At 45.8% G+C, this 16,203-nt stretch overlaps 2 protein-coding genes across 10 annotated transcripts in view; one reads left to right on the plus strand and one right to left on the minus strand.

Annotated features, from left to right (window-relative positions):
* LOC111775020 (basic salivary proline-rich protein 1-like) overlaps positions 1–15,044 on the minus strand; it is a 35,284-nt gene extending 20,240 nt beyond the window's left edge. The window contains exons 1-3 of the mRNA XM_023648941.1: positions 14,761–15,044; positions 13,912–14,696; positions 13,417–13,713 (exon numbers count right to left, since the gene is read on the minus strand). Coding sequence (XP_023504709.1) covers positions 13,417–13,713; positions 13,912–14,696; positions 14,761–15,044 — 1,366 coding nt within the window. The remainder of the gene's footprint in view (positions 1–13,416; positions 13,714–13,911; positions 14,697–14,760) is intronic.
* SIPA1L2 (signal induced proliferation associated 1 like 2) overlaps positions 12,891–16,203 on the plus strand; it is a 212,098-nt gene continuing 208,785 nt past the window's right edge. For 8 of the 9 annotated variants that reach the window (XM_023647516.2, XM_023647538.2, XM_023647553.2 and 5 more), the window contains exon 1: positions 14,219–14,357. The gene's annotated coding sequence lies outside the window, so the exon portion shown is untranslated. Of the gene's footprint in view, positions 12,911–14,218; positions 14,358–16,203 lie in introns of those variants that run through there. The other variant, XM_070264665.1, reaches the window with a different exon arrangement.

Genomic DNA, 16,203 nt, shown 5'->3' on the forward strand with positions numbered 1-16,203 from the left:
AGGTTACCCGCCTGCTCTGTGAGATATTAACCAGGTATCCCAAGACTTAATGACCAAATGCAGTTTGCAGGGTCATAGTTAGATCATATTCAGTTAAAGGAACCATCTCTGGGCTAAAGATGAAAGGCGGGGGCTAGTATGTTTTGCCTGCCCCCAACCAAGTAAGGAAACTCCACTATGTGGGCAAGAACTGACGGGATGCGTGTGCATGTGTGTGTGTTTGTGCACGCACGTATGCACATGTAATGGGGGCTCTTTGGTGAGTAGGAAGGTTGGAATAGAGCACAAGACCACCTCATAAAAGACCAAAAATAATATCCTTTGGTCCCAGAAAGAGCCACAATTACCATTAAATAGTTCTCTTTAGATAAAATCCCCTTGTGTTGTTTGTCCGGTTACCTCAGAAAATATAAAAGGATACTGTGCTGGTCAGTAGCCAGTCTGCTCTCAGCCCCACTCCTGCTATAGTGAATGGAACCACATTTCCAAGGCTCTCCTGCCGTTGGGGGCCCTGCTAGAAGATTAGAGGGCGAGAGAAGAGGAGAAGCCAGGGTAATTTCTCCCCTCTCCCTCTGCTTCCTCTGCTGTCTTTGGCCTCCCTGGGTGGCAGGCAGCTTCAGCAATGGCTCCAAGTATTCACGCTCCTGAGTAATCCCTTCCCCTTGAGTGTGAGCTGGGCATATTCTAATGAATAGAGCATGGCAAGAATGATGGGATGGCACTTCCAAGATTCAGTGAAAAAAAAAGACTGACGTCTGTCTGTGCACACTCCTGCTCTCTCACCTGTTTGCTCGGATGAAGCTGGTTGCCTTGTTGTGGGGCAGGAAACTGAGGGAAACTTCTCACCAACAGCCCATGAGGAGCTGAGTCCTGCCCTTTACTTAAGTGCGGCCTTCAGGTGATTGTAGCCCTGGCCAACACCTACGTTACAGCCTGAAGAGAGCCAAAGCCGGGGCCCCTGCCAAGCCATGCGTGGATTCCTCACCCACAGAAACTGTGAGGTAATACGTGATGTTTTGTCAGTGTTTGGGGTGATTTGTTCCACAGCCACAGATAACTAATACACATGGCTCCAGTTCCCACTCTCAGCTCCTTCCTCTGTTGTCTGCAGATCAGACTGGGCCTGGCTTCTGGTGGCTTCACCACTGCCACTCCAGCCCAGGGATGGAAGTATCTGTCTGCTCTTGCTAATTGCTGTGTGGCCTCACTGTCCTCTGTTCAGGTTTTCAGATCCCTCATTATCTGTATAACATCCCATCTTGAATAGTTTTTGTTTTTCTGGGTGAATCCCAGAAAAGGTTACAGCTCACAAATTTGGTCAAATGTCTCTCTTTTGTGTCCAGGAGGCTTTTTCTCTTTCCATAAAAATCAGAGGCTTGAAGGTACAGCTCAGTGTTTGTCTCCCAGTAGGAGTGAGGCCTTTCATATCCAGCATCGGAAGGAAGCAGGTAATGGCAGAGAAATACTGTACGCTTTCATACCTAATTCGTATTTGTAATGTTGCAATCTTTTTCTGAAAGGGAACACCCACATTTATTCAAGCTTCATTTTTCATAAACCTGGGCCTACCCCCTAATTTGAACACATTGGATGATAAAACCATTCAAGACCTAAAAACATCCCTTCAAGCCAATTAAAATAGCATTTTAATTAGAAAAAAATCTAGAACAAATATTTTACTGCCATTTGCCGAAAGCTTTTCATCTTTTTCCTTTTCCTCTTATCACAAGGCTTTCAATTTCTGTTTTCATTTGAGTTGGTCTTAAAAAGCAGCATGTAATAATATAAACATCAATAGGATTAACCTTTGCTGTAGCAGAAAAACTCCCATAGTTAGTCATTTTCCTTGGCCAAACTTAGGCCTTTGCTTAGAGAAGTAGGCCCATAAATCTTCTCTTACTTGTCATATAACAGGTCTGATTCCTAGTTAAAGTCTCTTCCCTTTAGGTAAAGATTGGTAACCAATGAAAGAAAAATGAGTGAGAGTCAGTACCACTCCCTGGAGAAAAGTAGAAGTCACTATAGAAGATATTTCTACGTGATAGTCACTTTATTAATGATAGACAAAGTGTGGAGAAGCCGTGACCCTTAAGAGTCGAACACCTTAAAGGAGAAGATTCTTGTTCAGGCACAGCTCAGTGGGAGGTTGACACAGATCAGTACTAATGGAAAGACACATGACCACCACATTCAAATTCTCTAAGGAAAATAATATTTTAAAGAGCTTGAAAAAACAACCCAACAACAACAAAGGTTCTTGTCGGTCTTGGATCGCAGCAGGAGACACCAGGAAAACTTTGTAGTTTTCTTTTAGACTTTTAGATTCTGTGATCTATGACACTCCATTGCTCAGAAATAGTTTCGCTCCACTCAGTCAACCTTTAAAATGAAATAAAAATAATTACATATTCTAGCTGCAATGGCGTCAATTACAGCAAGTCTTAAGGAGGCACACTCAACTTTTTTGGATCATTGGTTTTTAGAAGAACCATCCTGCCTTCATTGTGCTTTTAGCAGAACAAACACAGAAGCTCAACGAATTGCAGGTAGAAAGTGACATCATGTTGAAGGATCAGAAATATTCCCCTTCTATACCTGAGCAGAACCATCACAGAGTAGAGTGGCTTCTGCTAACCTTGATGGATTACATCAGTCCATCCCTTCATTACAGACTCCTCCAAGATAACAGCCAGGAGGAATCTTAGAGGTTATTAATTCCCACTTCATAGTTGACAGCCAAACAAACTGGGGTGCTCGGTGATTGAGTGAAGTCCCTAAACCCCACAGCCAGTCTGTGGCAGGGCCAGGCTAGACCTCGGGCCACCTGGCTCCCAGTTCACTGGGAGAAGAAATTGCATTGCCTGGCAGATACTGTGGTTACATGGAAGGTTGACTTAATGGCTTTATCTTCCCTTAGAGGCAAATTTGGGGCTCCACGTAGGAGAGTCTCAATTGTCTACTTTTTGGTAGTAGGACCTGTCTTTCCTGAATGATTAACGTTCTGTCACAAAGAGCAATCATCATGGGAGTGAAAATGATCACAGATGAATCACTGGGTTGCAACAAAGATGAATAATATTGTCATATTCTCTGTGATGTCCAAACTAGTCCTGAGCCAGAAGCCAGATTACAGTCTCTTTCCTTCATGTGATTTATTGTGCTTTTAATTAGCCTTATCTATTTTCCTACTTATACATGGGATCAACTTTTTTCACAGCAGATACAAAAAGTAATTCAGCATCATGTTTTGATATAATGTCTTGTTTCCTTTGGAAAGAGCCAAAAAGGCTTAGTTAGCCAAGGTTTATGTTCTGAAAGAGGGTGCAAAAGCAAGTTAAAGTTCTGTAGGTACACAATAGTAGAACCTGCATGTGACGATAGAAATAAAAATCTATATTCTCTCAAGCAACGTGGAATTTCCTTATAAAATTCAATAACTCTGTTAGTACAAATGCTGACTGAAAATTTGAAGAACAAGAAGTTATGCTAAGGTTGTTTTTTTAAAATAAAAAAAAATCCAGATTGAAATCACTGAATGAGTCATACAGTGTTCAAGAATTTAAGGAAGACTGAAAATTATGCCCATGCCATGTTGATGAGCTCGTGTAATCTTCAGAGTCTTCAACTTTTACATTTCCTCATATCTGTCAATTAAATTTGATTTTTCTTGCTTACCTTTGCAGTCTGAATGTAACAGTGGATGAAATGATAAAACAAAAAAAAGTTGGAGACTTGGAAAACCAACAATTTCAGATAGAAAGAGCAGCCTAAAATCTTTAGGTAGTGAATGTCGATTTAGGGTCAGGAGATTTCATCTTAAAGAGTAAAAGAATCCTTTTTGTATTATCTCTAAACTGGAAATTTTTTCACTGGATTTGGTTCAAAAATAACCTTGGTATACCTTGAGCTGAGGCCAGTGGAAAAGTTAAAATACAGGGAAAGAATTGCCTTTATCAGAGTTAGGGAGTGAAGAGGTGGTGAATAGGTGAAAATCAGAGAAAAGTGACAGCTAAAGGGAACTGGGAAAGGCATCTTAATCCAGAACAGGCTTCCTCCCCACCTAGTTAATATCTAGCATTCTTTGGGGCTGACTTTAGCATGATATCCCTTCCTGACTGCTAGAGGGGATTCAAATCCTGGCTACTATCCTGTTATTATTTTTTTAGAATTATTCATCTACCTATTGCCTCTTCTACCTTTAACTGAGCTCTAATTTACCTTTGCAACCACAGTGCCTAGCATAATGCATGGCATACAGTGCACACAAAGAATGTTTGATGGATAGATGGGTGGATGGATGGGTGGATGAATAGAAAAATATGAATGAATAAGCATTTATCCTAGGGTTGTTTTACATCCCTGTCACATGCCCTGTACTCTTTGAGGGTTTTACAGCCCCAAACTAGATATGAACCAGTTTCACCTATAAGATGGACCTATGGCATTGCACCCCTGCCCCCAAGGAGGGTGACCAGCATACTACAGGAGTTCAATATGTACATGCTTGTTAAGTGACAATCCTAGGGGGAGATTCCTTGATCTCCAAATAGTGTGTAAGAAACCAAGACTGCTGTTATTACCTGATAGAAAAGAGTGAAAAGAGAATGCTTGGAACGGAGGAGCTCAGCGCTGAAACTATATGTTTACCATCGGTACAGATGCATTTTCCTCTTTGGTGTCTTCTCCTGGTACACAGTGACACCCCTCCACAAGATCCTCTCTTTATAATCATGAGTTTGGAGTAAAGTGCCAGCAAATTTGATTTTATTGTTCCACATGAATACCAGTCAATTTTCCAAGTGGGAATACTAAAGATGATAATTGTATGTTGTCTAATCTTGTCTGGATAGGTCTCCTCTAGTGGTTTCCTGCTGGTAAGCTACTGAAAGCATGAAAGGATCAGAACAAGAGCAAATGAAGTATAATGTGGTATATTCTTTGAACCAATGTGAGCCTCCTGTTTGAAGGATATGTAAGTAGAGAGGCATAGACGTAGTTACAATTTTTTTTCCTTTTGAGCAGGCTTTACTCAGGGAGTATACTAGTAGTCAATGGAAGACACGGTAATAACATATTTTGGGCACTTGACTAATTATCTGGACTGTCAGTTGTTGTGTGATGCCTGGGCTGGTACTGCCGAGCTTCAGGTGTCACTTCTGTTCCCTTCCTGGAGAACGCAGGCCGCTAGAGCTGGTCCTTGGTGGATAATTACCAGGCAATCAGAAACAGTTTTGAACTACACACTAACGTAAAAAGTCTTGTCTGAGGCTATGTTGCTTTGTGTTTTAACTCATATAACTTGTCTTTTGGGAGGAAATACTTGTACTCTATTATTGATGACTTGTGCAATTACATGGAGAAGAGGTGGCATAATGAACATAATAGGTGACCTTAAAGCAATTGCTTTTTGTTACTAGAATGTGGTTGGGGAGACCACTTTATCATAATTACTCGTCCACATATACCTTTAACACTTCCTCTTCACAGCCTTCTTCTCTAATTTCCTATGGGAAATAGCTGGAGAAATAACGGAGAGAATAGATATAATGGAGAAATCACCACGTTTAAAACATAGAAGGATCATGGAGAAATTGGGATTCTGGCCCTATGTACTCAAGAGACAAAAAGCCCATTTGCATTTTCTAGGTTTTATACCTACAGAGGGACAAAAACTCAAGAGGCAAAAACTGCCCTCCCTCTGTGCTATACTCTCAAAATAATACCGTCACTCATAGCATTCCTCAAAGCTCCTTGAATAGTGGCCAAGTTGCTTAGACAGATTTATCTCCATCATTTATCAAATGTGGTTAGAGAAAAGACATAGATGGTACATACTGCACTGGTAACAAAGAGTTCGAGATAATATCTATAAAACTCAGTGACTCCTACCCTCAATTTGGACGTGACCACAGATTCCCTGGACTGGCTTCAGGTCCAGAAGGGGCCACATTCAGAGTAATCATTGCTCTTTCCTTGGCTCTCATTCCCATCTGCTATCCAGAATACCACCTCTCTACAAAATCGTTGGTTGGCTCACACATTTCTGGGCATATTGAGGGCATGAGTCTCAAGTGCACGTGACTGATTTTACTGGTAGCTCTGTGCCTTCCACCGGGTGCATTGTGGCTCCTGGGCCACTGCAGCTGGTAAGAGCTGCAGCTTCCTTTACTGGCTTGGGTAAAGCCACACCTGCCAGATACCACCACCTCCTTGAGCCTCTTTTGTCCTCTTCCTCCCCGTCCAGTACCCTGACAGGCCCTGCTGCTTCTGCCACTTCCTGCAGGACACTGCTATACCTGGGCCAGTGCTGTTTGAAGGCCAGGGCTGAATCTGAGGACAACCTCACTGTGTTGGGTCACTTTGTAACAGAAGAAAATAAACGCAACTTGTTTGTGTCCTAGTGCCACACTGGATTTCAACTGATGATTTTGAAGTATAGCCCCTATGTCTCCTTATAATACAGCTATGAGCATTTAAAGGCAGGTTCCAAGATAAATCAATATGAACGACAGATGTCATTTTGTCCTAGTCATGCCACCCCTCTGACTCTGAGGTACAATAAGTGGCCAAATGCGTCTTTTTCCTAGGATGAATTGGTTCCCTGTGGGTACATCTGACCCCCTGCAGAGGCAATAAACTGCCACCGGGCCCATCTCCCCATTCACCAGATGCACCAGCAGAGGCCTGTCTGGGGCTAAGGTTGGAATCTTTGGCAAAAGCTGTTAGGAATTCAGACGTAGATCAGGCTGTGGAGGAGTGTTTCATGGAGGAGGTGATCAAGGCTGCTAGAAACTTCCTACCTTCACAGAATTTCTATTCTAATGGGAGAGACAGAGACCACACACACAAGAAAGCAGGAGGTTTATGATGGGTGGTTCAGGATGCCATGAGAAGATGCAGGGGTGACCTAACCCAGTGCAGAGATCAAGAAGGGTCTTCCTGAGGGAGTGCTCTTTGAGACCTGAAGGATGAAGAGGGGTCAGCTAGATGAAAGCAGGAGGAGAGTGACATTGTCGGCAGAGAGAAAAGACTGTGTGGAAGCTCAGAGGTGAAGGGTGAGGGGGGGAATGAACTGAAGGTGTTTGGTTGCTGGAGGAAAGAGGGCAAGGCAGGAGGCTGGAGAGGGCAGAAGGGGTCAGATCAAGGAGTTAAGGTTTTATCTTGGGGGCAATGGAAAGCCTCTGAAGGTTCTGAAGCAGGGGAGGGAAGCCATCTGATTTGTGCAGATGGAAGACTGCAGTGGGGCAGACGGATTAGAGAAGAGCCGGACAGGAGACGGGAAGACAGACCATTTAGGAGGCTGTTGCCACTGTCTTGGTGAGATATGATGGTGCAGGAAGGATGAGGAGAAGCACATGTACACTGGAGATGCTTAGGAGGTAGAGTTAACGGCCTGACAATTGATTGGCTGAGCGAAAGAGAGAGAAGGAGAAATTAAGGAGAAGCCGTAGGTTTCTGACATGACAAATAAATGGGTGATAATGCCATTACTGAAATAGGGATAACAGGAAAAGGAGTTTGAAGAGTCATATGATAGTCAAAGTCTTGAATGTATTGCATCTGAGGTGTATTGAGTTCAAGCTACTTTTGAAGCTTCTAAGTAGAGATGTTGACTGAATATATATATTATATTATCATTTATTATATATTATACTTATTATATTATGTTATAATAAAAGGTATTTTATATATATACCTGAGATATATATGCAGGGCTGACTATTTGGTTCGGAGCGAGCAGCATAAGGCTAGTAGTTGCAAACACTGGAAAGGATGAGAGTTCGTATGGAGAGGATCAGAGTAGAAGGTAATCCCGAGGAGCTTCAAATGTGAAGATTTACTTGCCTGTCTGCCTGCCTCTAGTCCCTCTCCACTTGGGTCCCCCCAAGAATGCTTTAAGAGCAGCTATCCTCGGCCTAAAGGCCATGGGTAACCAAACGTCAGAATGAGGACATGCGGCCTCGTTAATGCACCTGGGAATGGAAAAGCAAAAACTACCTAGTCTTGATCTGACATTTTCAATTTGTCTCTCTTTCTCCCTTATAATTCTGAACAATTTCTAAGAAACATCTGTCCCCTTATATGCGTTCAGTGCCATATTATAAACATCTGTCTCTTAATATGCTGATAGTTTTCTTCGTGTGATAGCACACACATCCTCAAAAGGAAATCTTGTTCACCACCATAGCCTCAGTGCCTTGTGCAGGGCTGGCAGTCCCAAGGTGCCCAATCCTCGGTCGTTGAATGACTGAATGATGAAGACAGGCAGAAGAGTCTGTCTGCCTCTTTACTTTCTCCCTATCACTTTGAACTTTTTCTAACTTTTCTCCCAGGGGGTGAGTTTTTCTAGCAAAGTTGCAGAAAGATTTGGAGAGTAGTCACCAGACACCGTGAAACGTCTTGCGCATTGAGGCTGCTTAGAGTTTAATTAACAACTAAAAACGTTGCTACAGGAGAATATTAAAATTAGGAAAGCAAGTGTTTGCCAAACTCTGGGCAGCTCTAGATTCATAACCAATATTAAAAAGAAATCATATGTAAAAGGTAAATATATACGTGTGTATGTATACGTGTATGTTCATATATATAAATATATATGCCTTTTCCGCATTAATATATATACACGTACACATATATAAATGCCTTTTCTGTATTAATTTCTTGAGAGTGATGACCTAGCCCAGGATGTGTGGTGCTTTTCAGCGTTATTATTGGTAGACGCCATCTAGTGGTATAAGATAGCAGCTCTCATAGAGCAATTCAACTTACATGTTATTACTGTTACTGCTTTGTGATTACTTAAAAGTAAAACTAAAAACACTGGTTAAAGAACATGGTAAGTCTCAAGTAAGAATAAGATTTGGAGGATTAAAATATAAACTTTAAATCTCCTATGGCCGAAAATAGAAAAAAAATATAGGACTTCATCTCTCAATGTAATCCATGTACCCACTCTTTTACTCATTCATCAGGTATTTATCAGCCACTACTCTGTGCCAGGCTCTATGTGAGGGGCTGGAAATAAAACCCCAGTCCCTACCTTGAAAGGTAAGAGGAGATGGTGAACATTGGTGATCCACTGTGTTTTCAGCACTCAGTGTATGCCAGCCACTGTGCTAAGCACTTCACACTCCAAATCATAAGGAATGATCACCACGGCCCTCTGAGGTATGATTGCCCCACTTTTCAGATGAGGAAAATGGAACTGTGAGATGTAGCTTATCTATAGTCACGTAGATAAGAAGCTTCCAAACCAGATTCAAAGCCAGGGTGTTCTCACACCAAAGCATATGGCCTCCTAAAAAACATACTATTTGGGCTGACTAAAGTGAGGGCAAAGTGGAAGATGCTTTTGAATTACGTACGGCTTAGGCCCTTTTTTGAAGCGAGCTGAGAGCTTTAAGAGTGATGAAGTTTGTACAAGTCATTTAGCTCTGGGTCTGCACTGGAGACGGTAAGGGGAAGAAAATGCGAGTAGCTATGGCCAAGAGTCTGAATCATCAGAAAGGAAGGAATCCATTTATCTTGGAGGATTCTTGGAGATACATTGGACTAGGATATTACAGCAAAGAGCAACATATAGGACTCTTAATTGTGAAATGCATGATTAGAAAACAAGAAACCTTTCTCTTCTGAAGGATCTTTGTCACTGATCTTTGATCACTCCATCCAGTACTGCCTTCCCACAGCCCCATGGCACACATCATACATCATGACCTTTTTCATGTATTGCCTTGGCACTCTCCTTAGAACTGTTTCCTTTGTAAGAATCCCCTCTCAGTCATATTGTACTTCCTTGAGGAGTGTCTCATTATTTACATGTAATAATCTTCCTCTGTACCCCCAGAACAGAACTGAGCACACAGTAGGCCTCCAAATATTCTTGCAGAATTGAGGGTTTTTTATTAGATGGGTTTCTTCTTAGGCTCCTATGGATGGTATGTGATATTTAGCACATTATTTAATGACTCTTATATTATTCTCTTGGGTTCCACTTGAAGGAGAATAGGTGCTTTATTTTTATCAGGACTACTGGTTGACTCACAACCAAGGCCAGTAACTCAGATTTCTGAGCTGCAGCTTAAGCGTGTTTTTTAATTGCAGCAGAACGTGGCACTTTTTATTTGACTTCACAAGACCATAACCTAACAAGAGGTTTCCATTTTGAAAGAAAGAGGCAGCAATGCCCACATGCTTATCCTCATGGGAGGATTTCCCCTCTAAGAAGAAAACAGGGCCTCTCATGGACGAAACACCATTGAAGTGTTTATGTAGGTGAATAAGCCTCTGCTTGGCCAAAAGGCAGGGCAGTTTCCCAAACAGGCCTGGCATAGCTGGTTCCTGTGTCTTTGCTCACTGTGCTTCCTCTTGCTGGTAGTGTTATCTTTTCTCCTCCTTACTCAGCTGGTTTGATATCCTTGGCGAAGATGTCCTCAACTGGCCAAAGCTGTGCCTGTGGACTGTTGACTCTCCTGTTCCGCCTGTGGGTGCCACTCATTGGTGGTCCTGAGCACCTGCTCCCAAGTCATGCTCATTATCATGAAATTCACATACTCTGGTGTGTAGCCCTTTGGGTCCTTTGAGTATAACATAATCCTCTGAATGTGGTAGGCAATCAATACATATTTCTTGCAAATTATGAATATTCCCTTGTCTTAAGACTTTAAAAAAGAGGGTTGGTTGGGGCTGGCCTGGTGGCATAGTGGTTAAGTTTGCACATTGCACTACAGTGGCCCAGGGTTCACACGTTCAGATCAGAGGTGCAGACCTACACAGCGCACATCGAGCCATGCTGTGGTGGCGTCCCACATACAAAATAGAGGATGATTGGTACAGATGTTAGCTCAGGGCCAATGCCAGGAGTGTTGATATTAGAAAAGGGAAGGAGGAAATGAGGGTGGGAATCTAAACCCTCACTTAACTTAGCCACTCGGGTTTATTTCAGTGCATGTGTATTGTCTGTAAGTAGAATCTTGCTGTAGTGTGTCAAGGAAATAAAACCCTTGTTTAGCTAAATTCAAAGGTGAATAGATAAAAGTACCAGCCAAGGGCAGCCCACAAACTCAAAATCTTGGAAAGGGCTAGACAGCTTAAGTATGTCTTTGAACTCTGTGCCTTTTTTTACACCTTTTAGAGAAAAATAGGCAAGACTGAGGTTGGAATGATTTCAGAAGGGGTTGATGTGCTGATTCAGAGCTGTGAAGAGAATTAATCACTTGAGTTTGTTTCTTTGGGAAACCCTAGAGCCTCACGAAATTCAGAGGAGAAAAAAGACTTTCAAGAGATAGAAAGTCAGGCTTAGAGAACGAGGGGAGAGTCTTGACCCAAGGGAAGGCGAAAATGAGCAGGTTAACACAGGATAGCTCACTCTAGCTTTTAGGCAGAAACAATTTCACATGTCATAGGTAATATTTTTCTTTAAAACTTCAGTGAAATTTATTGGTTGAAGAGGAAGAGAATTTTTTTCAGTAAGACACCCTAAGGCCAAAATAACCAACACCTTAACAGGTGCCGCAATTCCAGTCTCCACCCTCAGTTTACCCTTCCCTAAAAAGGCAAGAAATCAGAGGGCTGCTGGGAAGAAGACTAGTGAGGAAGACACGAGCATTACATCTATGAGCATTTCTAGAAGATTTCATTTGGTGAGGAAGACCCAAAATCATTCCTGAGCTTTGTCTGTCTGCGCTGAGGTGGACAACTTGTGGGTCTTGTCCTGGGCCATATCGCCACTGTCCAGCATTGGTCAGGCTCGGCAGAGGGGGTCAGGACATATTTGCTGAGGCCTGGAACATTCTGATGAGGGACGGTTGCTTGTAACCTGGGTTTCAGCGAAAGTCGGAGAATCACGGACTTTCATAAGTGCACACAACTGTTTACTCTGCACCATCAATTACAAGCATTCAAAGAACGCTGCAAACTTTGGTAGTGGCCCAAAGGGTTTAGGATAGTTCAATTTTAGTTTGCGAAACACAACAAGAGGGATGGTAAGGTGGGAGGGGAAGAGAACTGTGGCTAATTTCGTCACTGGGAGTGTCTGCCCAGACTTCCTTACAAGATCGCTATGTATTGGACATTAAGGAACACATCAAAGGGTCCTCCTTGTCTATCAGACAGTGGACAACTGCACCTCAGTGTCAACTCATTGACTCAGGCAGTCATTGTCTTAGGAGTCAAAACGCTGGGGGAGACGAGGTTTTTGCCTCATGGCTCTTACAGAACAGTGGGAAAGACAGTGAAACGTGTCATTACATGATGTGTGAGAAGTACCCGGATAATGTGCTGTGGAGGGAAGTACGTCCTCCCTAGGCACCCCCAGGCAACGTCCCTCATGGCTACTCCTGTGGGATTTTGTTCATAACTCTGGTAGAGCATCTACGATATATGAGGATCTACATGTGTGAGAAGGTGACCTTCTGAAGAGCAGGGCCTATGTCCTAGGCATTTTTACATCCTCTGCACCTAGTACCTTCTGGAACACCACAGGGTCTCCATAATTGTTGGTTGAATGAATAAATGACAAATCTTGTAAATGCTGATAATGGGGTGACAGTGGGGAAGCCTATCAAAACCTGGAGAACTCAGGAACTTGGTCATGTCATAGTACTGCTCTCTGACATGTTTTATTACACCCATACCCATATTTTACAAAGAGATATAAAAGATTGCACAACGCGCACATGCTTTAGATCAGAGAGAAATATAGCATGGGAGGGACGGCCTGTAACTTTTCACAGGATTATGTTCTAGGGAGTGTTTGTGATAGGGAAGTACAGACAACATTATCTTCCCAGGATGAATTCCACCTCTAGAAAGGGAGGAACTGAGAGCTCTGAATCCTGTGTCAGGAAACACAGGCAGCGCAGCTCTCCCACCTGAAGCCGCTGGGAAAATCCTATGGTGGGGCTGGAAGGTAAGTGACAGCCTGTAAACCAGTCTATTCCTGCTTGCAGGCTGGGACTCCCACTGTACCGTTTAAGCAGAGTCAACTCCAGTCTAGCCTAAAAGAGTTTTCTGAGATCCTTCCGTCTTTCAGCAACCAATTCCAGTGTCAAGCAATTTACATGAATAGTTTCAGGCAATGCTTTCTACTGGATGATCATCTTCTAGGAAAGGAGAAAAGATGAGTATAAAAATTTCATTTCCTCTTCGTCGACATAAAGATCCAAGGGCATCTCTCCCTGGGGATGAGGGCTGCCTGGAGGGTGGGGTGGACGGGCCCCAGGCTGGGCCGGGGCGCCTGAACTGCACGCCTCAACCTCCCTCCTGGCTCTCAGGGTCTCTTCTCCGCAGCACTCTTGCGCGCGGGCACCCATCTGACCTCATCTTAATGCCTTTCTCTATGCAACCTCCCATCCCAGCCCCTAGGTGCAAGGGCACCGCCTCGGCAGTCCAAGGATGCTCTCCAGGGGTCCTCACAAACTAGAGGAACCCCCTCGATGGTCCATAGGTCCTCCCGGGCCGGCACACAGTAGGGGCTCGCCCCTCCTGCAGTCTTCCCGGGAACAGCGAGGCGGTAGTCGGGGCGATCGCCGGCCGCGGCCATCCTGCGGCGTACTGGAGCAGGTGCCCGCACAGCGCCCGCGGCTGTCTGTGTCGCCGGCCGGCGACACTCAGGCTCTCGCGGAGCTGGGACCGGAGCGCCGGGGAGGCGCGTCTCTCCCAACTCCGGAGCGTGGAGGGCCGGGCGGGGTCGCGACTGCGCAGGGGGTTGCTCTGAGCCAGATTAGGGGTTTTAACTTATTCCTGCCAGACGGCCGAAAACGGGTCCCGGGGAGGACAGCGACGGCTTTCCCGGACTGCGGAAGCAGGTGGGCTGCACCTCCCGCGAGGTCACCTGGCGCCGCGCGCCCCGCCCCGCAGCCCTCTAGGACTCGCCGCTCCCGCGCGCCGCGGGGCCTGGGAACCGCGCACCGGCTGCGCCGGGAGCCCCGCGGGGCGGCGGGACGGACGGCGCCCGCGCCCAATCGCGGGGCGGGGCCGAGGGGGCCTGCAGGCGGCGGCCAATGGGAGGCCGCGGACGGGCGGGGGGCGGCGCCGCCGGGCGGGCGGGCGACTGTGTCGCTAGCCGGCGCGGCAGACCCGGAGCCCGGGAGGAGCCGGCGGAGCGGGAGGAGGAGGACGGAGGAGGAGGAGCAGCGCTGCGCCCCCGCCCCGGCCGCCCGGCCGCCCGCCTGAGCGCAGGCCGACAGCTCCAGCCGCAGCCGGCGGGTCCGGGCCGCCTCCGCCGGAGCCCGGCGCGGGCAGAGTCCGGGCCGATGGGCAGCCCCGGGCAGCGGCGGGCGGCGAGGCGGCGGCCCCGGGACGCGCCAGCACGCGCTCGCGAGCTGTAGCCGGTCCCGGCGGACTGCGTTTCAGAGGTGCGTGTCGGGGCGAGCGGACGGGTAGCGAGGCGGAGTCCGCCCTGGAGCCTTCGGGTGGTGTCTGGGGACGGCCTCCGACGGGACAGTCCCGAGGTCAAGGCGCTGCCCTTCGGGGCGCCTCGGGGGGCTGTCGGCGGGCGCTCCGGAGCGCGGCGCCTGGGGCGGCGGGGCGGGGGTCTGGCTCGCAGCTGCGCCGGTGCTCCCGAGCCCCCAGTGGAAGAGGAGCAGCCGCCGCTCGTCCTCTCAAAGTTATCGATCGGCTGAAAGGTTATTCCCTTCCTGGTGACACGAGCACTAATGAGGACCTCCCCTGGGTGCTCTGCAACTCCTCGGTGACTAACCCAAGAGAAAAGATGAAAGGGTCCCTGACGCGGTGCCCCCGTGCGCCAGGCGGGGATACTTGCTGAACTTGCTGCGGGGTTGGTTCCCCTGGAAGGTGTGCGCCACGAGCGCGCCCCCGCCGGCGCCGGCTCCCTCTTTGTGGGATCCCGAGCAGCCTGCGAGCGCCCTGCCAACTCGGCTGGACCTTTCTTCGGAGTCCCGACGGCTCTCCCGCTTCCCCAGGCTCTGTGTGGCGCTCCCTCCTCTGCTCCAGGTCCTGTTCGGGGTCCCTCCCATGTTATTAATGCTAGTTTGACCATATCCTGGAAACAGCCCCACGAGCACCTCCAGGTTAATTTTCATCCGTGCCGCAAACCAAAAGAATCAATTTCAGTTCATCCTCTACGAGCGAGAGCCGATGCTTCTCGGGAAGAGAAAACAAGTTGGCTTTACCCCTCTGGGAGATATTTGTCATCATTAACCTGCTTCAGTTAAATTAATTCAGCCCAAGATGACTCCAGCGTGAGTACTGGAAAAATCAAGTGCACTGGTCACGGAAGCCTGGTCACCACAACGTGATTTTGGTCAACGTAAAATTGTAGACCTTTTTGATTTTGCTTAGGTTTAGACTTGCTTTTCATGAGGATGGCCTTTCTTTTTTTTCAACAAAGAATCTTGATGATTCTCATAGGTTTGCTCAGTTAGTTCAAAATAGTCACTCAGGTTTTTCTTTTCTTTGCCTCTTTTGTCTGCAGTTTTCATTTCTAAATGTTAACACTAGATGGCTTTCTTATGACAGGCATTTAGTGAACTGCGCTTTTGAGGTGCCTGTCTGCAATCCAGGTTGTAATTTTTCCAGTTGTCCCATTAGTAATGGGAGAGAAAGAAATCTCCAAAACTGTTGCCTTCTTTGAAATACGTTACTTCCCTATAAAACCAATATGTATGCAGATATCCAAAGGTGGCCTGCTATTTCTGGCATTTCTGAAGATGAATTTCAAGAAACAGCTTGGTTACAGTTTTTAGTCACAAATTTAAGGATGTCTGTTTCATGTTTTGACTTATTTGAGGAATTCACTGTTCTGTGGTGAGATGTGTAATTCTGCTTAGACAACATTTCCGCCTGTGATGTTTACTGATGACTTAGTTCACTGCTTGATTCAGAGAGATGTAAAAGAATGTTAGTCATGGGAAAGTGCAATCTTTCTTGAGTTTTGAATATAGATAGCATTGATTCTTCCTGAAGATTCCATTGATGCATTTGGGGAAGAGATATAGTTGAGGTATATATGCGTGATTCATACTGAGGATTGTGTTAGGGGCATCTTTCTTTCTTTCCCCCCAGTGGATATTTGGTCTTTCCTTTCTAAGTACAACTCCTTTTATGAGAAGTCCAATAGGCTGTAGTTGGCCATTGCAGCAGCCGCAAGTTCTGTTATGTGTTTTAAGTAGTTTTTTTCTAAAGCAAGACCATGGCCGCCTGTCCAAATCTTGCCTAGGTAGGCAGACTTATTTATAAGCA

This window comes from Equus caballus, chromosome 1, assembly GCF_041296265.1.
Source record: "Equus caballus isolate H_3958 breed thoroughbred chromosome 1, TB-T2T, whole genome shotgun sequence".
Classification (NCBI taxonomy): domain Eukaryota; kingdom Metazoa; phylum Chordata; class Mammalia; order Perissodactyla; family Equidae; genus Equus; species Equus caballus.